The sequence below is a fragment of the Mesocricetus auratus genome, unplaced genomic scaffold (assembly GCF_017639785.1).
Source record: "Mesocricetus auratus isolate SY011 unplaced genomic scaffold, BCM_Maur_2.0 Super-Scaffold_100676, whole genome shotgun sequence".
In the NCBI taxonomy this organism is placed as follows: domain Eukaryota; kingdom Metazoa; phylum Chordata; class Mammalia; order Rodentia; family Cricetidae; genus Mesocricetus; species Mesocricetus auratus.
In genome coordinates this window covers 35,801,762-35,827,751 of record NW_024429266.1, presented here as the reverse complement: position 1 = coordinate 35,827,751, position 25,990 = coordinate 35,801,762, and the positions used below count along the sequence as shown (strand labels likewise).

The following is a 25,990-nucleotide window of genomic DNA, read 5'->3' as shown; positions in this document are numbered from 1 at the left end:
TGAGTTCGAGGTCAGCCTGGTCTACAAATCGAGTTCCAGGACAACCTCCAAAACAATGCAGAGAAACCCTCTCTCGAAAAACAAACAAACAAAACCCACCACTACTACTTACTACTACCACCTTCTTCTACATACACACACACACACACACACACACACAGCACACACACACACACGTACACACACACTTATATGAATCACCTAACAACTGAGAGCATTCATTTCAGTGAGGTTCTCAAGTCCCTGCATGAGAGAATACCAAAATGGGGCTTTTCTAAAAGCTGGTAGCAAATGTGTGGATAGGTGTAATGGAATTTGTGTGTCCGTGTAGTTTTCATTTTTGACAGTGTGCTGAACACAGAAAAGATCTGTTCCTTTAGGGCAGAACCATGAGGACTTCTGGATTTCACTTTAAGATGTAGGAGAAGCATATCAGCCAAGTATGAGATGAGATGATGCTAAAGTAGGTGGGACTGGGGCCCTGATGAGACCTTCTTTCTCTCAGAGCCCTGGGAAAATGAAGGATCAGCAGGTATGGAAAACAAAACATTGGGGAGGGGGGTAATTTGACTATTTAGACACACAGTGGGGCAGTGAAGGCTCCATCAGCCGTTCACTTGGTATTCAAAACAGAGCCAAGATATTGAGGAACAGATAACAGAGGGTTTGAGGGAGCCTGGGTCGCACTGACTTGGGTGGTTAGGAGAAGGCGGAACTTTCGTCCTCAGCTCCCTGCTTCCCGCTACGCCCCTTCTGCAGTTACACCACCTAATGGACCGCCTCTTTCCCCTTCCCCGGGGGCCTATCCGCGTGAGTTCCGGAGTTTGTGACTCCGAATTATCTCCAGACCACGAGTAAACTCCTCCGCAACTGAGGCCGGTCTCTCCCACTCTCAACGCGCCCGCCAGAACCCACGATTCCCGTCGGGGAAGGGCAGAGGCTCGCTCGGGGGCGGCATAGCCACGGGCGCGTGCCCCGGAGCGCGTCCCGCCGAGCTCGCGCCCCGCGCTTCCCCACCTAGCTCCGGTGGCAGCTGGCCGCCGCGCGCCGCCGGCTTCCTCTCGCCTCCCAGCCGAGGTGCCTGCTGATCCCTGCGCCGTTGGAGCGACCCGGGCGAGGCCAGGCGCTCGTTCCGACCGAGGGAAGCCGGAGGAGGGCGGGGCGGCCCGGGGATCGCAGCGGGGCTTCGCAGAGGCAGTCACCTGAGAAAGCCTCACAGCTAGCGGTGTCCCACTCCTGCCCGGGCTCCGCACCCAGACTCGTGGTCCAGGCCCCGGAGTCGGCGTCACTCTGGTGAGGACAGAAGCACATCGAGCTAGTGGACATGGCCACACCGTTCCTACCCGCGGGGGCCACCACGGGCGACAGCGGTGGGGAACTCAGCTCCGGGGACGACTCCGGTGATATGGAATCCCCCCAGAACCCCGAGATCGAGGCGTCCCGGAGCCTGGCCGAGCAGTTTGAGAAGGCTGCCGCCCACGTTCAAGGCCTGATTCAGGTGGCCAGCAGGGAGCAGCTCTTGTACCTGTATGCCAGGTACAAGCAGGTAAAAGATGGGTGGATAAGACAGGGCACGGGCGTCCTCCTCCAGAAACCTACAGAGGTGTGCCGGGCTAATGGTGGAGTGTAATGAAGTGTGCGTGCGTGTCTCGTTTTGTTTGTGTTTTGACGCTAGAAAATAGCATCATTCCGGACATGGAAAACATCTCCCTGCTATCCTACGAATGATATTTATTTGGCTGGACACTGGCACTATTAGTGGCCTTGCTCCTGAACCTTTACAAAGCAAGAATGATAAAATAAAATTTGTTATTCGTTGTTGCCAAAAGAACATGTGATAGAAAATATGGTAATGTTAATAAATTTGAGATTTAAGAGAATATTACTATATATATAAAACACACAGTACACTGTTACTATTGCGATTTTTAGAGACTCTAAATATAGTTGACATGCTTTTGGCTGAATTTAGTTCTGTAAGATATAGCCCCCCACCTCTTTTTGGAAAGGGTTCCATGTTGACAACATGGGGGGCCGGTGATGAACTCTTGACTCAGCTTCCAGAATCACTTTCTTTTACAAATACACAACAAAAACCCAGGGGAGTAGGCAACCCAGAAGGTTACATGGATATATTAGAATTAAAGTAGTTTCTGACTCATAAGACTGAACTTTACCTAACGGTAAGGAACTATATGAGTTACATATGTAAAACTAATTTATCATTCAAGGTTAGGTACCAAAAGGAAAAAAAAATTGCTTTATCACAGTTAACAGATACAGTTGAGCAGAACACTAGATGTCATGTCTACAGAGAATGCAAAGATGAAAGAACATGACACTGCCCTTCAGAGGCTTACAGGATTCCTTAAGGAATCTAGATGGAAATGTGAAAAACTGGGGATGACTTAAATAGCAGCTCAGGAAAATCCCAGCTCTTTGAAATGTTGAAAGAAATGAAGCTCTGGATAATAGCTTCTTTTATTTTATTAGAATTTTAAAAATGCCTCTTGGTATCATTTCATATATTTCTCCCGAATTCTCTTTTTTAGGTAGGTGTGAGGACCCTGGTGTATTTCTTTCTGATTACATTTTTAGTGTGTGCACAGGTGTGTGACAGTGGAGGTCAGAGGTCAACCTGCAGGGCTTGGTTCTCTCCTTTCATCACAGGGGCCATCAGGCACAGTGGCAAACATCTTTACCTATGGATGGAGTGAGTATTCATAATGCTGATTATGAATACATGTTAATAATGATGTGCCCCGGGAGAGATTGCTATACAAGTCTTGTTGAACATTTTGTGCCATGCCAGGTGTGATTGTGCAGGCCTTTAATCCCAGTGCTCTGGGGAGGTAAAGTCTGTGTTTGCTGTTAGTTCAAGACCAGCCTGGTCAACACAGTAAGTTCCAGGTCAGCCAGAGCTACACTCCGTCTCAAAACAAAGAAACAATTGTGAGATGGGAGAAACACACAGACACTTCTGTTACGTACCTGATTATATTGGTGATTTTGAGGAAATTGGGGAAAAGTCATAGCTATAATTTAGTTACAAACTTAACTATGTTCTTTTCCCATGGGACTTCATTTTTACTTATCGAAAACTATATAAACTTTGTTTGGATTTGGGTGTTTAGCAGATAGTTTCTTGAAGATGAAAGAAGTAAGCCTGGAAAACACCTGTAAATATTTGTTGCCAATGATAATATTTGAATTGTCAAATGGAAAGTAGAAGTTTGGAAAAAATGAGGTCTGCCATTATTGGGTTGACAGCTCTCCAGTGCTTACAAAGTACTCTTCCTTCCTGACATGGTGGCAATAATGAATGTGAAATTTCGCTCATGTATAATGCAATGTGTCAACATTTTGAAATGCTGAATGATTCAATAGGATCTTTTCTAAATATTTCATGGGATAATGTTAAAATCAGTGTGAGCAAAAGTTCCAACCAAAATGAAAATTCTGAGGAGTGGTTTTCACTATCACTGTATAAAAAATTCATAGTAAGTTCAGATTCCACACCGTAGCTAATCTTGGAGAAACTACCATTTGTTGAGTTTTGTATCAGAGAATACCCATAGTTGGTGGGAATGCTATACAAATACTAATCTCTAGCAGTGTATCTATGTGAAACAGAAACTGCTTCATGGGTTCCGTCCAAACCAACATACAGAGAGAGAGATTGGATGCAGAAGTGTGACACTACAAGTATGTTAGATAGTGAAGAGATTTGAGAAAACTGCAGAGCCATTTTTCTGTTTTCTTTTTTGTTTAGAATGTAGTAATTTTTCATAAAAATTTACATTACCATGTACTAGATTTATTTTCAAATAAATGAATGTTTTAAAAATCTAATTTATTAATTTTTCTTGTCTGTATTCATATGTGTGGTGTGTGTGTGTGTGTGTGTGTGGAGGCTGGAGTTGATGGTGAGTTGATATCTTCCTCAGTGGCTCTCTACCTTATTCATTGAGGCAGAATATGTCACTGAACTCAGTTGCTGACGTAGCTAATCTGGGTAGTCAGCCAGTCTGGCATCTCTAAAATCATACCAACTGCTGGACTCTGCTACATATACAAAAGGGGACAAACTACACCAACTGTAGTCTATAAGCCATGCAACTTCTGCCTACTCCTAGGACTGGATGTTTATGAAAATTATAGTAAAATATTTTGCTTAAAAACAAAGAGGTGGGGGTACTGGAGAGCTAGTCCAGTGGTTACGAGTACCTGTCACTCTTGCGGAAGATCTGGATTCAGTCCCCAGGATCCACACGTGGCAGCTTACACTTGTCTGTAACTCCATTTCCAGTAGATCTGATGACCTCTTCTAGTCTTGGCAGGCACCAGGCATGCCTACTCATATAGAAATGTTGTAGGAGGTGATGAGTTAGGGCAACCAGTGAGACAGCTCAGTGTGTAAAAGCACTTGCCCAGCAGGCTGGACAACCTGAATTCAATCTCTGGAACTCTTGGCAGAGGGAGAAAACTGACTTGAAAGTTGTCCTCTGACTTTCATACACACTGTGGCTTGCAAGTGTCTACAAGCACAAGTGCGTGTACTCTCTAAATAAAATAAATAAAATTAAACAATCAAAAAACAAAAGGTTCTTTCTCCTTTTGCTTTGCCTGAGCTAGTATATGCATACTGATTTTGAGCTTCTCTGGCCATGAAAGCAAAACTTGAAACAGGAGTTCTCAAACTCTGGTTATATGATTCCTGTGATTTCTTTTGCCTCTTAGAATTAAACTCTACAAAGAGCTTTAGTATGTGTAGACTTTATCTGATATATATATATATATATTAGATCTTGGGGTTGGTGGTGCATGCACACACCTTTAATCCCAGCACTTGGGATTAACCCCAATTTTGAGAGGTAGAAGTAGTGGGTTCAGGAGTTAAAACAACAGCAGAAGCCGGGTGGTGGTGGCACACGCCTTTAATCCCAGCACTCGGGAGGCAGAGGCAGGCGGATCTCTGTGAGTTCGAGGCCAGGCTGGACCGACAGCCTCCAAAACAATACAGAGAAACCCTGTCTCGTAAAACCAAATAAATAAATAAATAAATAAATAAATAAATAAACAACAACATCAGAAGTATTGAAGACATAGATAGCGTCTATATTATTGTTGATACTCTAATCCCTGCCCCAGCTTTTGACATCTAAATTTATTTACTGTGGTGCTTTTTATTTAGGTTCTTGTTTTGTTTCGTTTTGAGACAGGTTTTCGCTGTGTAGTCCTGGCTGTCCTGGAACTCACTCTGTAGCCCAGGCTGGCCTTGAATTCAGAGATTGCTGGGATTAAAGGCATGCACCCTCATGCCTGACTAATGTGGTGCTTTTAAAATAGTACATTTTATCCTGGATTTGCGGAGAGATAAAATGCTAGTAGAGTCATGAAAATGATCATGACAAAAACCCCATTATGAATTCTGGAAAATAAGCTTTGAAGTTTGTTAGTTACTGGTGGAATGACCGCATGTAAAGCACATGTTGTGGAAGCCCGAAAGAGGACCTGCACGATGGAGTGGTCCTCTGACCTTCCCCGCCCCTGGTGTGCACACATCACACACAGTAATACATTAAAACTTACAAAATTATATTTTTGGTGGTGGGGTTCAAGACATGTAGCCTTGGCTAGCAATCCGCCTGCCTCTGTCTCCGGAGTGCTGACTAAAAGGGTGAGCCACACTGCCCAGCATAAAATTCTATTTTAATGACAGTAAAGACTAATTTTATCTGTAACTTGTGTTATAATTAGTCTGCTAGTTTAGAAACACTGCTACTTGCCACCCATTTTTTTTTTTTTTTGGCCTGTGTTATAGTATTATCAGTTACTTTATATAGAAAGCCAAGGTTGCTTAGGTGGTGTTTTCATATAATTAATTAGTTAATTTAGACAGAGTCTCACTGTGTAGCCCTGCCTGGCCTGGAGTACATTGTATAGAGTAGGCGGGCCCTGAACTCGTAGAGAACTTGGAATGCACAGAGATCCACCTGCCCCTGCTAAAGGTGTACATCACAACACCTGGTGCTGCTGGTGTTTTCAGTTTGGATTATTTGAATTTTTTGACTGCTTTGCAGAGAATGTTAAAATTGTTATCCTATATATATCCAAATGTTTTCTAATCTATATTTATTAAATATATGTAATAAATTTGAAAGATAAAAAGTCTGTATATATTCCTTAGAAAACTGAAATAAATTCTTGTTATTTTTTTCCCCTTCCTCTTTTAGGTCAAAGTTGGAAACTGCAACATTCCTAAACCAAACTTCTTTGATTTTGAAGGAAAGCAAAAATGGTAAGGAACATTCTTGGGATCCTTAGTAAGGTTGTTGGAAATGACTTAGGGTTTAGGAATTAGAAGGGGTTAGCAGATTAAAGAATTCTTTCTATGTTAATCTCTCTGCAGTTGGCTGCTAGTGACAGGCAGTGGGATAGGGATTAAAGCAATCTGCTTTATCTAAGTCTAAAGGAGTCTTTGTCACTGGTGTTAGTATATAGGTAGGCAGAGCAGAGGTGCACTTCTGAGAGAGCCCTTTATCTTCTCAAGGTTGTTTCTGGTAGATACTCTGTAGGGAACCACTTCCCACATAGAAGGAAGGGAAAGAACAAGATAAATCCCCACTGCCTACTTGTCTCTGCCTCTGACCCACAGAAAAGAAGTGCTTGTCACAGTTTTTTAGAAAGAATTGTGGAGAAAAAAAATGTAAAACCTGACATAGGCTCACTCTATTCTGAATACATTTTTCACCTATAATTCAAAGAGTCACATTATTTTTTCCTTACCTGGATCCAGTGGAAAAAGAGAAAGTGTTAAACAATAGTGAACATAGTTAAAAAAGGAAGACTTTTGTGCGTCAGCCCCAGTGGTAAAATTAGTGTTGAGGGTGGAGTTATTTATTGCTTTGTGATCAGTATGTTAAGGAAATATTCCTACATTTCAGTAATTGCTGCAATTTTAAGCATGTGAACATGACTTTAAACACACAGTTAAAGCTGTCCATTCTAATTTGGCAACTGTCAATATCAACCACAGTCTTTTGGAGTCCAAGTCACGTGGTTTCATGCAGGACTATAACATATCCGAGGAACACCTTTCTGTTTATTTTATGTTAATTACTTCTTGTATTAAAGGTCTTTTAGGATAGAGTTTTCTGTTGTTGTTTTGTTTGTTTTTAGATTTATTGATTTTATTTGCATGGATGTGATGGCCACTGATATCAGAAGTTCTTGGATCCCCAGAACTGAAGTTACAGATGGTTATGAGCTGCCATGTGGGTGCTGGCCAGGAACTGAATGTCTGTTCTCTGCAAAATCACCAAGTGCTCTTAACCACTGAACCATCCAGTCTCAGGGTAGAATTTTTTTTTTAAATGTGGTGGTAGAGAGAAAAACAAATGCTAACCCTTGCATTTGATACTATATCCTAACACTGCCCTGCACCAAATTTCCTCTGGATGTAGTCCACCTGCCAGCATTCACCTGTGAGGAGGGGCGAGGCTTGAACTTGGATGCCAGTCACTTAGGCTGCCACCACACTCTTGACTTCATAGACCATCTCTTTTTTCAATTTGTGGTACATCTTCAGTGCTTCCTTTTACATTTTGTTACAAATTATCTGTTGGTGATAAACAGTTTCTCAAATTTTAGTATCTAGAGAATGTCAAATGTAACTTTTACTCTGAGCTTTTTTGTCTTGTGGAATTTATCACTTTATTATTTTCCCTTATTCATTGCCCAGTTCTCCATTGTTTTCAGTGATTCTCTGCCCTCCAAAGTTTATATTTTATAGCCACTCTTATTAATTGATAAAGTAGAAAACTGTGAGATACTGCCATTACCAATTCATCAGTATATTAGCTGTGGGACAGACTGGCATCCTGTGTCCTTACTGTGACCCATTGTAAAGGACATGCCACTTACATATTATTCTTACCTAAATGTTTAATCTAATTTTAATCATGATTTTGACAAGAACACTATTTAGGTGAGAAAACAATTAGACAAATTCAAACTGACTAGTATTTTGTAAAATAATTGTTTTTGACTCTTAAAAATGTCAGCATATGAAAGAGAAAGATAAGTGAAACTCAGTGCTGTGTGTGAGGCTTGATTCATTTCTGGTCTGGAAAAACAGTCATACAGGGCATTGCTGTGACAACTAAGGAATCTGAAAAGATTGTTTCCATGTTATAGAATTGATAGTGATTCCCAAGTTTGATATAAGCTTATGTATTTAGGGGTGAGGTGTTATACTTGTAAGTAACTGTCAAGAGATTCAGAGAAAATTGTAGAAAGCCTCAGAAAGATCTTGCTTTCTTCATAGGAGCAGGAGGGTAGTGAGAAGAGGACTGGATTCTCTATAAGATTATAGAGATACCTGCTTAAAAGTGGGAAGACTTGGCTGGTGTAAACCAAGCAGCCTGTCCTGCTAGCCTGAGCAATTAATTTGTATGATGGGAAGTACCTTACTGGTCTATGAATGATGCAGTCTCAGTAATGATGAACATTGGATTTAGGGAGACTAAGTAAATCTTAGATTACTATAATTTGTGTTATTTCAAAGTTCAACAGGTAGGCAAAGACATCTGTGTTCTAAAATTTCATGAGAGAAGGCAGTTGGGGGAAAATTTCCAAAAGGTCCTTGAGGTAGGTTAATGAGCTTTCTCCTTGTCTTTCAGTGTAAAAGCGTAAGTGGAATGCCTCTCCTCTGTGTGGTCTATCATTGTGTCCTCAGACCCTGGACACATGGTGTGTGTAAAATATTAGACATACACTAGCTGGATGTGACATGTGAGTTTAAGGTCAGCCAGGGCCGCATAGCAAGATCCTGTCTAGAAAAGGTGCTGTTGGTGTTTTGCATCATTAATGAAGGTTGTGGCTATTGTGTATTGTAGGGAAGCGTGGAAAGCCCTTGGTGACTCCAGCCCCCACCAAGCAATGCAGGAATACATTGCAGCAGTTAAAAAGCTAGATCCAGGCTGGAATCCTCAGGTAAGACTTACTAAGTGTATGTAATACTTTCTATGAAATGTCAAAGACTACGAGGTAATAGTAATATTTATCTGTGAGAATGGCTACTTAAAGGCTGGAGAGTTGACTCAGAGGTTAAGAGCACTAACTGTGCTTCCAATTTCTACAACCACACGGTGGTTCACAACCACCTATAATGAGATCTGGTGTCCTCTTCTGGGTGCAGGCATACATGCAGGCAGAACACTGTACATAATAAATAAATCTTTAAAAAAAGACTATTTAAATATTAATATGACCAGCAGCTGATGGAGAGACCGCCTCAGAGTAGTAGAGAGTTTTTAGAAGTATAATTTAATCTTACAAGAACAGAATTTATATCAGAATTTGGAATTTATCTGGAGATCATCATCATCTTGGGAAAAAATTTCTTTCAATTAAAACAATTTAGATTTATTTATTTTATATACCTGCATGTATTGCACTTTATGAGTGCAATGCCTTTGGAGGCCGTAGATGGTATCTATTTCCTCAGAAATGATGTTATAGTTGATTGTGAACCACCAGGGGGTGCTGGGAACCAACCTGAATAAGTGTTCTTCACCACTGACCTAACTCTCCAACTCCTCTTTGATGGTTTTGATGAACATTTACTGTGCAAGTTTGAGATACTTAGAAATATAAGGCAAATACAAAATTATTTCTTCCATTATATAGTTTAAAACACGATAAGGATGATAAAACACCTTAAGATTTATGTTCAATAATATGTAAATTCTAGAGAATGGCATGGAAAAAAATGACTACAGGTGTTATAGGCATTGGATAATGTTCACAGACATGAATCCTACCTTTCTAGGACACTTATGGAGAATGCCTCAAAAGACTTTAGTACCAATGGGGTTGTTATTTTGTTTTGAAATATTTTAAAAGCCAATTAAAAATATTTTCATGTGTATGCTTATACCATGTGCATTTGACAGTCAGAACACAACTTACAGGGGATGTCTTTTTCCCTTTACTGTGTGGCTTTCAAGGATTGAACTCAGGTAGACAGGGTTGGCAGCAAGACTCTTTACCCACTAACCCATGTTGATGGCCCTTGAAATATACATTCTTAAAGATTTTATTTATTAATGTATTTGTTTTTTTGAGGCAGGGTTTCTCTGTATTGTTTTGGAGGCTGTCCTGGAACTCGCTCTGTAGACCAGGCTGGCCTTGAACTCATAGAGATCCGCCTGCCTCTGCCTTCAGAGTGCTGGTTTAAAGGCATGCACCACCAACGCCCGGTTGCTTAATCTTTTGTAAAGCAGCAGTATGCACGTGTCACAAATGTCCTCAGGGCTCCAGATCTGAGGCTCAGTGGTCAAATAGATGCCTCCTGAACTGCATTTCTAGGTCTTGGCACTGTGGTGCTTGGTGCTTTCCTGCTGGTGTACAGTTGGCTACTTCTGTCTGGCTCATAGCCTTTGAAGGCATTTGAGTATATAAATTCTGGTATATGACTGAATTTGTCATAGTACCTTCAGTACCTACTATGACTCTTATATTTGGGTGGTTAGACAATTTTTTCCTTAAGAAATCTTTATTTAATAATAAAATATGTCTCTCATCTTAGAATAATTATGAAATTTTACTTTTTTGTTGGTGGTGATGGGGATCGAATGTAATTCCTTTAATGCATTATTCTAAAAATACTTTAATGTTGCCAGGCAGTGGTAGCGCACACCATTAGTTGTAGCACTTGGGAGGCAGAGGCAAACATTGTCCAGCAAACAATTATTAATACAATTAATGCAAGCATAAAATATAAAACATAAACGTGTGGGAGAGTATAAGATGAAGCTTTAGAAAGTCCCTTGCAGTGCGCACTCATACGTCAAGGCCTGTTCTTCAGAGTGTGGCTCCAGGTGTGTAATTCTGAAGAGCTGCTTCCACGACACTCAAATGCTAATGTCAGCGGAGCAGGAAGGGAGGAGAGGTACAGGGGAGGGTGGTCGGTAAGCATCTGCAAATATTAGCATAAAGTATGTGTTTGTTGTTTTCATAAGTGGTAAATCTGGACAGTTCTTGCATTTCTTCATCCTGTACCGTTTTTCCGATCACACCTAGTAAAACCTCTTGTGGCCACCAGAGGGAGCAAAGCTCATAGTGAATAAGATGAGGGTTTTATTATGGGAGTTGCCAGGACTTTCAATGAGTTTCAGTGCTCTTGTTGATACTTTAGTTTTCATTAATCATTCCCTTTTTCTTAAAAATAAAAAGCCAAAAAACAACCTTAGATCTTGATGTTTTCTCAGATATCGTTAGTAAGGTCCTTTCTCTGTGCCTCCCTAGTCTGGTGACTCTTACATCCATTTTTATTTTACCTATGTATAATCTAGGACGATAAATAGCATAATGGGAGAACTGACAGTCTCCTCTCCTTTGTTCCAGTAGCCAAATAAAGTAGTTGTCTAGATGCCCAGTAGCTGTCTGGCCTTGGCAAAGCTACTGTTCATCAGCTTGGGTAGCATCGTTTACTTGTCTTTTATCTGCAAATAATTCATTAAAAACCCAGGCATTGAAGCAGATGTCTGTCATCCAGCTCTGGGGAGGTGGAGGCCGTTGCACATGAGCGTCCTCTGTAGGGAGCTTCAAGACTAAAGGCACGCAGGCCGCACTGCAGGTTCCTCAGATGTGCTGGCATCTGGTGTTTATCTTTACATGCCCCCCACTTGACGTGCAGCCCAGGGCTGCTAACGCTTCTGCCCCATGCGCTCTTTCCAGTACTAGTTGAGTTGCTCTTCCCCTGCAGGGACATTCTCCTTTCCCCTTGAGTCGCCCTGGAAAGCAAACACAGACCGTTTTCTGTGGTCCCCTTTTCTGTTGTAGTTGCCACTTGGAATTGAAGTTCTCTTTCTTTCCTGTTGTGCTGCAGACATATCAGAATTCAGGCTATCAGTATTCACAGCACCGCAAACAGAGCTGTGTGTTAGTAACTGATTGAGCTGAGGAGCTCGTCTGGCAGTCCTGTCTGTGGTTTGCAGCACAAATGTAACGAGAGGCTGAGGTGAAGAGGTAAAGCTCTTGCCTACCATGCACGAGGTCTGGGTTCCTTCCCTAGCACTGGAAACACAGTCTTAGAGAGCAGAGTAATTTTGCTTCAGGAACAAGACTGGCAGGAAAATTCAAAATTTGTTCGCTGTACCAAATTGTGTTAAATAAATTCAGTTGTCATTTAAAAGATGTCCTATAGAGGGCAGTGTTTCATAGTTGACAGTGCCCTGCCTTTTCTGTGAACTACATACATGTGCTTATTTTGTGTGTTTATTTCTTTTGTAGATACAATAAAATAACTATTAGAAATTAAAATTTTAAAATGTAATTAAATTTTTAAAATAAATTTGAATTAAGGGTCAAGATGATATTTTGATTAAGAAAGAACATTTTAATATCTTTGTATCCAGTCTTGTATTACTAGGTGAAAACCACAAAGTAAGAAAAGGTTTTGTTTTCCTATGTAGTTCATGTAAGTTAAGAAAATTAAACAGTACAAATTTCCTGGTAACCTACGTTTATTGGTAAGTTGGATCAAACTTGTGTTCTGTGCAACTCATTTATTGTAAAATGGATGAATGCTTGCTTCATTTTATTTGTACAGTAGGATAAAATGTCTAAGTAAAACAATTGCACGTTTAAATAGACTAGCTGAATCCTCATGTTAAAGCCCCAAATGATGTAAGAATAATTTCTGTTTAGTTTAAGAAATAATTTTTAAATTTACATTAGTGAAAAGGTAACCAGAGTATTTTAATTAGAATCATCACAAGTTATAGAGAAATTATTTTCTCTACTACAAAAGCATTCTAATAGGACACTTTTATAACATTTTCTGTTATTATATTAGAAACAGAAGCCAATTTATTTTGGATCAAATTTATTCATCTCCATATACAAGAGACTAATATCTGATATAGAAAAGCATGATGTCCTAGTAAGAACACAGAATGGTCTACTATATTGCTCTTTAAAGGGTAAAACAGTTTTTAGAACCTGTAGAATTCTTGCTATTGGTGTATTACCAACTTAATTTACTGGAACCCTGGCTTAAAAGGGTGGAGTTTTTTGCTTAGCTTCCAGGGGAACTGGCGAGAAGGGCACGCCTGACACTCCCGTCGGGTGTTTTTATGTTCCTTCTGTGCATGCACGCGGCTGAGCTTTAGGCTTTGCCTGTCTTGTTTGCCACTTGAGGGAAGGAAGTAATTTGTTAGCCTATATTTGTGTGTTTGTATAAAGGACAGCTTGATTCTTCACCTAAAATGAATGCAGTGGTATAGCTTAAACAAAACTTGTGACCGACTTTAAGGCTTCACATCCCATCTTTAAATGACACCACAGTTTGCACTAGTGAACTCATGTAAGTTTAGGTTGGGATAAACGTCTGGTGTTCACACAGGGACTGGTGAGATTAGGTTACTTGGAACTAGATTCGGATCTTAAGTGATAACAACTGTCAATTGAATATTCCTTTAGGTACAATGACTACTTAATTATATAGATATAATACATGATATTTGGAGTTTTTCAGTTTCTCCTTAAACTGAACTTTTAACATATTTGAATACATTAGTAAAACTCCAAATATTCTGTCATTTTGATTCATATAAAGAGGGTTGTAAGCTTAGGAAAGGTGGCATTCTTTTCTTCTTAAATAAAATGTATATTTTATAATACATATATTTTGCATAGCATTTTTCTATCACATAGAAATTTTTTGTTCCACATTTATTTTAGAAATATGGAGAAGCAGGCAGATCTCTGTGAGTTCAAGGCCAGTCCGGTCTATAGAGCGAGTTCCAGGACAGCCTCCAAAACAATACAGAGAAACCCTGTCTCGAAAAACCAAAATAAATAAATAAATAAATAAATATGGTAACATAGAAGTAATGGAATTATATAATACAAGTTTGGTGAATGAATAATTATTTCTATTATAACATTCTGTGCTCAAAAACCTTGCATCTTCATATGATGCTTTTAATGTATGTATTATGTGAAATTCATAGCCTTTCTACTAGCCTTTCTGACAGCCCTAAAGGGTAGGTATAATCCTTGCTTACAGATGTGGGAGCAGGGTTCTGGCAGACTAACTAATTTATCCTGGAGGCTGAGTGAGTTCTACAGCCAGCAGGTACAAACATAAGGCTCTGGATGGCCTGCCTCAATTAGTCTTGGGTTATTTTTTTCATACAACAGTTACTCAACATTTAAGATATTCTAGCTTTTTTGGTGTGTGTGTGTGTGTGTGTGTGTGTGTGTGTGTGTGTGTGTGTGTGTGTGTGTTTTATATTCTGTTTCCTTAAGAATCCTGAGACTTTTGGTCCAATTTTATTAGAGCCTGCTGACCTTTCCCAGGACTGCCATTGGTATTTGAAGCTGCTCTCTCTCGTGCTTCTTTGATAACGTCTAAGAGAGAACTGTGTTGCAGATCAGTGAACTTATAGCTATGTGCTCTCCCTTGTATCTCCCAGAACGGAAGTGAATATCAGCAGAGTAAATAAATTAAGAAGTGTAAAACCATAGAAAATTTGTCTTCTCTTTATTTTCTATTCTTAAGCTAAAATTTCTATAATGATCTCAGTATCATTATGTGGTATTTGAAGTATTTAGAAATGTTACTTTATATTTAGATTTACACTGTGAAATTTCAACGTGGACTGAATGTTACAATTTCATAATTTTAAACATATTTTGTATAAGAATAACTAAGGTTGTATGTATCTGTAATGTATAAGCAGATAGTGATATGGACATCACTTTAATTTCTAATATAAATAAGAAGCTTAAGTGTGTATTAAGCAAGTGAGTCTAGAACCACTGCTTTGCTGGTGTTTTGTCCTTTTCTTTGCATATATGTGAATATACTTTCTCTTATTTTCACTGCCTGCTATACAGCATTCAGTATTGGCTGTTTCAGCAAAGGGAGTTTGATATTATTGTCAAGAAATAAGGTATATTAAAATCTGAAGTAGCCAAGCTGTACCTCTGTCACTAGCATCTCATTATACTTCTGGGTTATTACTTAAAGTTTTTAAACTGCTTTGAAAGTTTTTTTTTTAGTTCTGAACATTTGGGAGTTTTTAAACTTTGTATGATGAATCTAGATGGAGAAGCTTTGAGGTTAATTTTTTTTCTGTGCCTATCCCCTGTCAAATTTGGTTCATGGCCCAAATTTTATATATTGAGAGACTGAATATTTCAAATGTCTGATGTTTGTACACTAACCAGTTAAATAGTTTTCACTATTTAATCTTGGGTTTTTTTTTGTACATGCTATTTTTTTATATCCCATTGAGCATTTCTCTTGGATGTGTTTTATCATCCTGAATTCTGTATTATTGATTTCTCTAGAACTCTGCTAGATTTCTTTCCTTCCAAGTGCTACAGGTTTTTTTTAAAAAAATATATATCTATTTGTGTTGCAAAACTGAGGGTAGCTATGTTAAATTTACCTTTGGGGATTAATTCAGTTAAGATTTATTGAGCCTTTTCAGGCTGTATTAGCATAAACTAATGCTGGGATCCCATTGAAATCTTATAATAATAATAATGGCAAACTATATGTCATCTTCTAAATTTTTGCTTAGTTTTTGTTTTTCAGAGATAGGATCTTACTTTGATAGCTCTGGCTGTCTTGGAGCTCACTCTGTAGATCAGGCTGGTCTCAAATTCACAGAAATACACCTACTTCTGCCTCTCAAGTTCTGGGATTAAAAGCATGTACTTCCTGACTATCTTCTAAAAATTTTAAAGAATTTATTTGCTTTCTAATGTGATTTTCCAAGTAAGCTAAGATTCCAAACTACTCAGTTTTTTTAGCTTCTTCTACCGTTTTTTGCTGATCAGTGTAGAATCACCAAATTGTATAACTCATACTTTGTCTGTTATGACTTTGTATAATTTTTTCAGCTGTTAACTCTCTTTCTCTCTCTCGTCTGTCTGTCTGTCTGTCTGTCTCTGTTTCTGTCTCTCTCTCGTTCTCACACACACACACACACACACACACCCTCTCTACTGTTACGTTTGTAGTGGTTTCCATGGAGACTTTAAATTAAGGAAGTTTCTTTTTAGAACACATCTAACCTGGTTTGCTTGGTTTCAGGGCATGCTGACAGGGTGCTTCAGCTGAGCTGTTGTCCTGACCCTCTGCTTCATCCCTGTCTGTTAGGAAGATGTGCTCCTTTTTTTCTGTGGTCTAATTTTTTGCCAAGTGTCACCCAAGCACAAAGATCATCTTTGAATAGTGAAATAATGGGAGAATTAACTCATTGGGTACCCAGATGATGCCAGTGGAACATCACTAACTTAAAGGGTGCTGTGGTGAAGCTGTCTGAGATAGACAACGATGGGTCAGCTCTGGAGTTTAAGTTTCAGCACGTCAGAAATGACATCAGTAGATAATAGCTTTAGTAATTGGAGATATATGTTTCCATGTTTACAGATGTGCACACATGTGTGAGAGAGATGTTTTTGAGGAAATACACTGACATGAACCTCTGCTGAGACAGAGAACATGTGTCTTGAACAGTTTGCTGTTATCAACCATGCTTGCTTTTTGGTTGATCATTTCTATGCTTGGATAATACATGAAGTCTTTCTATTCATTACCTTGTGCCCAGTGAAAAAAAAGAGTCAAGTACCAGTTACCTTCTGTCTTCTAAATTGACAAATTTGCCTGAAATACCAACCATAGAATGAACAGAACAATAGATATGTAAGTTGCCAGTTTCTACTTATATTTTGTTATTTCTTTCATCCATCCATCCATCCATCCATCCATCCATCCATTTATTCATTCTTTCATTTTTGAGACAGGGTTACTCTGTGTAGCCCTAGCTGTCCTAGAACTTGCTTTGTAAACTAGGCTGGCCTCAGACTCACAGAGATCCTCCTGCCCTGCCTCCAGATTGCTGGGATTAAAGGCCTGCACCACGCCTGGCTTCCTTACACTTTATTAACAAGTTGCTGCAGTGAGCTCTGAAATATGGAGAATGTAGACTGTACTTCTCTTCAAATGACATTTATCCCCCCTGAGACATGTTTCACTTTTTGCCCAGGTTGGCCTTGAACTTGTGATCCTCCTACCTCCGCCTCCTAGGTTATGATAGGATTGCAGATGTGCACTGCAGCACCCAGCTTTAAATAGTACTTTTTAAGGAATTGATTTATATTGACAAAAGAAATAGAACAGTTAAGTATTTTTATCCATCTTGACATAGTGGCATTTGGTTTAAATACCATTTAATCATGTCTTGTAAAAAAAAATCAATTCAACTTAATTTCATGTATTTTAAATATAACTTTATAGTGTGATAGAATGTGGATTACCACTTGTGTATGAAAACACTAAAACAAAACAAAACCAAAAAAAAAACTTGCCAGTGTTTTTAGGCCTTTAAAAATTTACTTGAGTTTCTTGTTAGTGATGTAAATATAAAATCATGGGAGACTTGAGGTCTTCCAGGCATTGGGAATTGTGTAGTGTGTGTGTGTGTGTGTGTGTGTGCCCAAGCTCAAGTGTGTGCTGTTTTACAAATCACCCTCGTTTCATAGAGGCCTGTATTTTAATAGCTCACATCATTGATATTCCAAGTCGTGCCTTATACTCAAACACTTGAAAGGTGATTGACTTTTTCCCATAGCTTCATAATTTATAAGAAAACATAAAATGAAAAGACTAGACTAACATGATTTTGGTACATGGTTGTAATCTTAATTCTTTGTGACGTTTAAAAGATCAGATATGTTTAGAACAGAGTGGCCTAAGTTAACTTTTCAGTTTTTAGTTCTGGGATTTTTTGTTCTTAACTTAATTTGTAGGTGTTGGGTGTCTTTGATTTTATGTCTGTTGAGAAATTTATGATCAAGTACTTTATTTATGACATTATAGCCTCAGCTTAGGCAATTGATTGAAATACAATATAGGGAAATTTAGTATGCATTTTTAAAAGCTCAAATTGGGAAAGTGAACCAATGTGGATTTACTTTAGGGCAAGAGAAACAAAGGCACAATAGGTCAATTTCTTTGTATTTCTGTTAGCGTTTTTTTGCTAAAATCTTATTTATAATATTGACATGTTTGCCTTTTGAGCTTAGCTGTACATTGTCTTGTTGGATAGTTGATAGGACATTTTAACTCATTGAAATTATATACAAAGAAAACAGTCTATAAACTAGATACAATTGTAAAGTTTTTGTTAATGCCTAGTAGAGATAAGATTTTACTAATAAATGTGCTATCAAAAATAAGTAAGATTCAGTGCTAGCGCTGCCAGGGATATTAGTGACAATGTAACACTCAGTGGGTTATTATGAATAAATGACCAAGTTGAAATTATAAAAGGGAGCAAAAAAATAAATAAATATATTTGGTTCCTGTGGCTGTTCATTAGCAAACCGTAATTCTTACATAATCTAAGTCATATTCCTTTGGAATTTGGAAAATAGTTTTTCTCTAATTTGAATATAAGCTGAGTGAATTAAGATTTTATTAACCACATAGAAAATAAATGCATTTGTTGTTTTTGTTTTCTTTTTAATATTACAGACTTGAGTTTAAAATATTGTTAGAATAACGTTTCTGGGTACACTGTATAGTATCCCTTTTCTGAGGACAATGCAGTTTTATTTATTTCACAATCTGGATTGGGACCTTCTGATGCTTGACATAATTTTTAAGTTTTAAATATTTATTTGTATTTTAAATTATGGGGAGTGGTGTTGTGTGCATGTGAGTTCGGGTGCCTGTGGAGATTAAGGTGTTGGAACCTTCCGAAGCTGAAGTTATAGGTGACTGTGACCACCTGATCTGGGTGCTGTACACCAACTCGGGCTATTAGTGTGCACTCCTAACCACTGAACCATCTCTCCTGTCCCCGGTGTTTGAGAATAAAAAAATAGATTACTGCTTTATGGCTCTACAGTCAAAGCTGTAATATGTTTGTTAGACTCTTATTTTAGAGAATGGTCGAGACAGAAGGGGAGAATTAGGTGAGTGGATTGAGCAGTAGGTCTAGTGCAGAAACTGAATCTAAAAGAACAATCAGATTGTTTTTTTTTTTCAAAGAAAGGGGGAAAATCATAATCGGAGAAAAGAAAAGATGTTATAAGTACATGGGGTCTGAATTTCCCAGCGTCCATCCTTGTATGGAAAAAGCTTTTGTGTTGATAAAGGTGGTTGTCTGTGGTCAGAACCCTAGAATGTAGAAGAAACTTGAATCAGACACTAAGCAACTCACCTTGAGTGGCTCATAGACGTCTGGCAAACAGGTGTTCTGTTTAACCTTCATTAAGTCATTGACTTAGGGACAGCTATGGGGAAGTCCAGATGTTTCTTACATGTTAATGTTTTCCTGACCTTGCAAAATTCGATTCTACAACCTGGGGATAAGTTAGTTGTCATGTTTTTGCCATGTCCTCTTTTGCTACATCTGTGGGCAAGATAACAGATTTTACGGAGCTGTATTCAAACTGATTGGTTGCCTTAAATGTCTGATTTATAAGCAGCCTGAAATAATTTTAGGAAAGAGGACAGCACTGAGTGTGGCAGAGTCTTGTCATTTAATTATAGAACTGTGATAGAAAAGCACATCTGAAATTTATAAGAAACAAGTGCCAGAAGCGGGAAGAGGCGCCTCCCCTCACTAATACTCAGCTGTGGAGTAAAACTGTGTTTGACTGAATTAGGAAGCTGTTGGCAGAGCAAGAATAGGCCTGCCATTTACCATGGTAGAAGGATGGGTAGAACCTTGTAGAATGCACTACTTTTCGCCTCTTCAAACTGTCTGTCACTTGGCCTCCTTTGAGGTGAGGTTAGGCTTCACCAGCACCTCCCATGACTCCTACAGTCTCAGGTGACAGTGAAGGAGGTATGTCTTCAGTAACTACTAAGAAGGCTTAGATAGCAAGCCCAGACCTTCAGGGACCCACATGGCCAAGCAGAGGCAGAAGGCAGGGGAGAGACGGCAGGTCTTCTGTGTTGCAGTTGCAGGTTATGAAGGTGCATGGTGTGAACTGGAAACACCTGTGAGAACTAGATCAGTGGAGCCAGCTTTTGTTTGCGTTTCCTTGGGGGCCTCAATTTCTTTTCCTTCTCATCATCCAGATACTGAGATTTTACGTCCCAAGAATTCCTCATTTTGGAAACATTGCTTCCATTCCAGTTCTTTTCCTTAGGGAATCCTGGGCAGAAGCTAATGGTTAACTGCTGAAACCGAATTAAAATATCTGCAAGTTCTGGAAGAGATGTGGATGTATATGGTAGCATTGTTTGCATTGCTAAAACATTGTAGGCAATCAACAGGGAAGTGGTTAAATAACAGCAGGTTATACAGTGGGATTCTCAGTGACGAGGTGTCATACAGAAAGTTGACTGTGTATGATATGTTACGACAAAAGGCAGGTATCATCGTGGAAATTAAGCCCTTAAATCTATGAGATGTATGCACCCACACATGGGCACAGGTGTGCTATTGAGAGGAGTGATGTGGACCTGGGGAAAAGTAACAAAAGAGGGTTTTTTGTTTTGTTTTTGTCTTACTTTTTACTTGTAGATTAAAATTTTCACATTGAACATCCAGTAAAACAATGGAAAATAATTTATTTAAATGATAGACAGTGAGATAATGATTTAAAACGAAGAACAAATGTTTAGGAAACAAACATACTAGAGTGCTTCTAACTGATCTTAGCAGAAGTCATGCTGTTAGGGCACTTAGTTGAACCTGAGCTTGTGCTGATCATGCTCTATACTACAAGCTATCACTTACCCCACCCCAGTCTCCAATCATACGCTTTTTATAGCAACCCAATCAATAGCACTGATTGAAAATGACAGTATTTTTTAATTGTTAACATTTTTGTGTTTAGATTGTGAAATTTTCAAATTCACATGTACACATTGCTGGAATTTTATTTGATTTTTCTCCATACATGTGGTTTTTAATGCCTGCATGGTATTCTGTTGTTTGGGCAAGCCTTGACTGTATTCTTGGGATATTTAGCTGCTCTCTCTCTGTCTTTCCCCATCTGTCTTCTCTCTCCCTCACTCACTCCCTCTCTCCTTCCCTCTTCTTTTTCTCTGTATAGGTAATGCTGCAATAAACATCTTTCTACTTATATTTCTGTACACTTATCTAATTATTTCTTCAGGATGAATTCCTAGCAGTCAGTGGCCAAATTTTATAGTTTCAGTTATTGATTGATGACTTAGACTCATCAAGTAATGCATTATTTGTCTAGGAAGAAATACAGGCTCATGTTTTCTATTAGTCATTTGTGACTTTTCATTAGTGGTTAATAATTATTGACTACTCACAATGGGTATTGAGAACCACTGTGAACATGACACCAGATTACTAGGTCAGAACTTTGCTCTAGCTAAATCTATGCAAACTGAGCCAGAGCTGATTCATAGCAAAGGATGAAAATGATATATGAGAATATTACTGTATAGGATTTAGAAGAAAAAGAATGAAATTTGGTTTTAAAACTATGTATCATATTTTCCTTTACATAATATTTTATCTGTTTACATTGCAGTTGACTGTTTACTTGCCTCTCAGCTCCTTTAAACTTTAAGCTCCACAAGAAAACATATCAGTGTGGGTTATGAGTATGTGTCCAGGCAGTAAGCATCTGTTGAGTTATTTACTAAATGGGAATGGCATCTGTTTCCAATATTGTTTGCAGAAGCATGGCTACCAAGCTTTTGGGCATGTGTTATGATGTTGCTAAAAATAGTGTTTTCAAACTGCATAGAGGAAACCACATTCTTTCTTTAATTGAATTGCATCATTTTGTGTGTTCATACCATTTCATAAAGAGAAGGTGAGCCATTACTCTGCTTCCACATTATGCAGCCTAATTGTAAACACAGGGTCAGACCTCTATACCCAGAGGCAGCCGTTCAATAAGTCAGTGTTACAAATGATATGCCCCAAAGGAGTATTTACTGGTTACTTTAGCCAACTTATAAATGAGTAGCTTAAGACCACAAGTAATTAGATGGGGTCAGGAGTAAAGAATACCTATAAAGTGGATGTCAAGTTTTGCCCTATTCTTTGAGGCTCATTACTTCTTTTATGCTGATGATTGTGTTCTAAATTATCATTGATATGAGATGTTCCAGTTTATGCCTTTCAATAGTAAAATGTAAATAATTTTGATTACAACCACTAAGGGACAAATGAGTCATTGAGGAGCATAGAGCTTTCTGGACCAGTTAGGAATTGTTCTTAGGTTTTGATGCTCTTAACCCAGTCAATGAGCACTCTGTTCATAGTAAACTAGTAATTGTATCAGTTTCTTATCATTCATTGTGTGTGTGCATGTGCAAACAAGTTCATGAATGCACATGTAGAGGTCAGAGGTCAGCTTCTGAGTGTTCTCTCATTCCACCATGTGGGTTTTGGGGATTAAACTCATGTCATCAGGTTTGGCAGCAACTGTTGAGCAATCAATCTTGCTGACCCTGGTAAACTATTAATTAGAGGTAAATTTTATGCAGATTATTACAATTTATTTGTAATAAAGTTTTAAAAAATTGTAATCTAGTAGTATATTAATATCTTTTTCAACAAGTCAAGAGAACTAGCAAGTGTGGAGATAATGTTAAGCTCTTATAGAATGAGCATTATGAACAAACTGCCATATTACCTATAAATAGTAAATACCTATCAAATACTTTTATAGGACTCTGATCATAAATAGTCTCAAGACATCCCTCTCAAATATATGATATAAGCATTCCAAATGTCATGTTCCTGGCTTACTGCTTCGAACTTGAATGTAATTAGAATGGATAAAACACTAATTTTTGAGTCCCACCTTCATCTCCAAATAGTGTCTTAACTAAACACAGTATTTCCCAGTTTTAAATGTTTTCTTAATGTCATATGTGTTTGATTTTTCCCTTTGTGAAATTTGGCAGTGTTGCATAAGTACACCTAGATTGTGCAGTATCTGTTCCCGTATCAGCAGCCCTCATTTAATATAGAGCTCTAGTTCCTTTTGCCCGTACCCACCATCATCAGACATCATCAGTTACTTGAGAGCTATGAGTCCCGGCTCTTTGAGTTCACCTCCTTAGCTACTAGGATTGAGTATTCAGTCTGCCTTTACCAGCTGTTCACATGTAAAACTTGTAACAAATTGTAGACTATATTTGGAAGAAAAGGATAGAGCTAGAACAGTAAATTATACTTATGGAAAAAGTGCAAAAATACTAATTATTGAGCATGATGTAGAAATTAGCAGTGTGGGGCTAGAGAGAGAGATAGATAGTGGTTAAGAGCATTTGCTCAGTTCCCAGCACACAGGACAGCCCACACCATCTGTAATGCCAGTTTCAGGGGATCTAGCACCTTCTCCTGACCTCCATGGACATACATGCAGGCAAACATTCACGAGTACACATACAATAAATAAAAATTGAAAATTCGAAAAATATGGTGACTGAAGCCAAAATGCTACAGCTTTAGAGATTTCTCTTGAACAACTAGGATATTTTTTTCTGTTAGACTGAGATTATATGACAAACTCATCACTTTCAGTATCTTAGTGTTATAAATAATATTAGTGTTTTATAATATGCATTATTTTTAGTGCTTTATTCTAGTGAGATTTTAAAATGTCACCTTTATAAAGATTCTAATAAAACATCCTAGTAGAACTTGGAAACTATGTTTGGGGGAGGGATTGTGTGGATACGGGAGTGTGCGTGCGTACGTACATGTGTGTGGCAGAAGCCAGAGATCAACTTAGCTATTGTGCTAATCCTTGTTCGCCTTAAATGAATCCATTTTTCTTTGTCTATTTATCACAGGTTTCCATAGCAGTTGATGTAACTATTAGAATGTTTTGAACCATAACTGACAGGCAAAGGATGGTATTGTTTTCTGTTGGTCTTGTCAGCTAGTGAGCTGACAACATCTGATCACCCCACTAACATGAGAATGGAATGAGAGACCTTTCTTTTCCTAGGACTCAATAAATAAACACCAATAAAAAGTAGGCTTTCCTCTAATACAGAGCCTGGGGCAGTCAGCCTGCCAGCATGGTTTAGTACTGCCAAGTACACAGGCCTCACCGTGAATAAGAACCACTGTTCAAATATGGCACCTCTCTGCTTGCTAAGGAATTCTTCCTGTGTTTCACTGGGTGGCAGGGCCCTTTGAGGTTCCCGCCTTTGGACCCAAGAATCTCTTCCCCAATTCTCTCCTTTCAGGTATACCAGCGCTGTCTTCCAGGCCATTTTGGTTGCAGAATTGCTCTAGAGTGCTGGTTGTCCTGGGGAGTGGGAGCCATAGTTGTAGGTTTAGACTGTTCTTTTCCTATCATTGTTTTTTATAAAAAAAATGTTGTTTCTTCTGCCTTATTGATGCTAGATTTCTAACATCTTTTATTTACTTGGCACTATTTATTTTTGAGCACTTCAGACAATATTGGATCATATTCCTCCCCCTCTTCCAGATCCTTCCCTCCCTCCCCACCCAACTTCATGATCTTTCTCTCTCTAAAAACAGAACCAAAACAAAACAAGAAAAAGCACCAGAAAGCACAGAGTCCTATTTGTTTGAAGGTCTTGTATTGACTGTTTTGTGTGAGTACCAAGTCAGCTTTTGTTATATTGTAATTTTATTAAGCATTATTTAGTTGATCTCACTGAAGGTCAACATTTAGTCACATTTTGTGATGTGGAGGGAGAAATAGCCTTTTTAATTATGTATTAGTTATATGTACTTCCCGCTTTGTCAACTCTCTGAACCAAGGGTTATTATTGTGTGTTTGCTATGCTTTTGCCAGCGTGCTCACACTTTTCGTGTGCTTTCCTGGGGTAGAGGTCCTGCATCCCATGTGAAATTTGCCAGGGAGTGCCTTCCAGCTGACTTCTGATAGTACCAGAAACTGGCAGATTAGTCATTACACATACATCAGTGGCTTTAATCTCCAAACCTACATGTAGTTGCTGCTGTCAGATATACTTACTGTCTGCCCATGCTTCCTTCCTTGGGGACAGTTGTGCCCTGCTTTGCTAAATAGTTATAAATTAAGGGTTTCTGAAACTTTTTGAAGGTTCAGAACCTGTCTGCTTTAAAAGTTTTAAGCTGTAAAGTTATATTGTCTTTTAAATATTTTATAAAACTGACCTGAGTAAGTTTGACAGTAATAAGAATAACAAAGATTTGAAGGCTCACTGATTATAATTATATTTCCAAATTAATTATGAATACATTCCCTTTATGGATTCGTGCTATATTGGCCACAGTTCAATACATGTAATTCTAAGCTAATGTCACTTTTCTTTTCAAATATATATGTACGTAATTCCCTGCATAATGTAGAATTAATTCAATTTGTGACTCTACTGATAGGACAGGATCTTACCGAGGGGTGCTGGGTTGAAGATTGCCTGTTAGAGTAATGCCTTCTCTATGCCAGATCTGGAAAATGAATCACAGTTATATCTTGACTAACAACAGGATCACAGTGTAAGAAACATGTCATTAGATGACTTTGTAATTGTGTGAACATCAGAGCATATTTACACAAACTAAGACAGTTCTGATGATAGTAAGTAATGTGGTCTTGTGATTATCATGTGGTCTCTCTCCACAGGGCTGTCTTCTATGCAAGTGGACTTTTCAGCTAAGCAGACATACTCTTTTAAGTATCTAGCCACTTAAAAAGATTTTCAGTGGAAATTCCTTCTACTGGGATAATAAATTTCTTAGAATCTTTAAACATAATTTGCTAGACACATGATTTCATTTTTCTTCTCAGGGTTATCAAAATAAGCATGATAAGCTTATAGGGCAATTATGGTATAGATTGTCTCTGTCTAGTAATCTAAGCTTTGTACTCACTTGGGGTACTGTTATAGTTTGAATCAGAAATGTCCCACAGCCTTGTGAGTTTTTTGTTTGTTTCTGTTTAAGATGGATCTCACTGTGCAGTCCTGGTTGACATGAGC

The 25,990-nt window shown here is 38.5% G+C and overlaps 1 protein-coding gene across 1 annotated transcript in view; it reads left to right on the top strand.

The window, feature by feature from the left end:
- Nucleotides 1-776: 776 nt before the first annotated feature.
- Nucleotides 777-25,990, top strand: part of Acbd6 (acyl-CoA binding domain containing 6) — a 133,105-nt gene continuing 107,891 nt past the window's right edge. Inside the window, exons 1-3 of the mRNA XM_040737808.1 lie at nt 777-1,546; nt 6,237-6,301; nt 8,901-8,997. Coding sequence (XP_040593742.1) covers nt 1,325-1,546; nt 6,237-6,301; nt 8,901-8,997 — 384 coding nt within the window. The 5' untranslated portion in view covers nt 777-1,324. The remainder of the gene's footprint in view (nt 1,547-6,236; nt 6,302-8,900; nt 8,998-25,990) is intronic.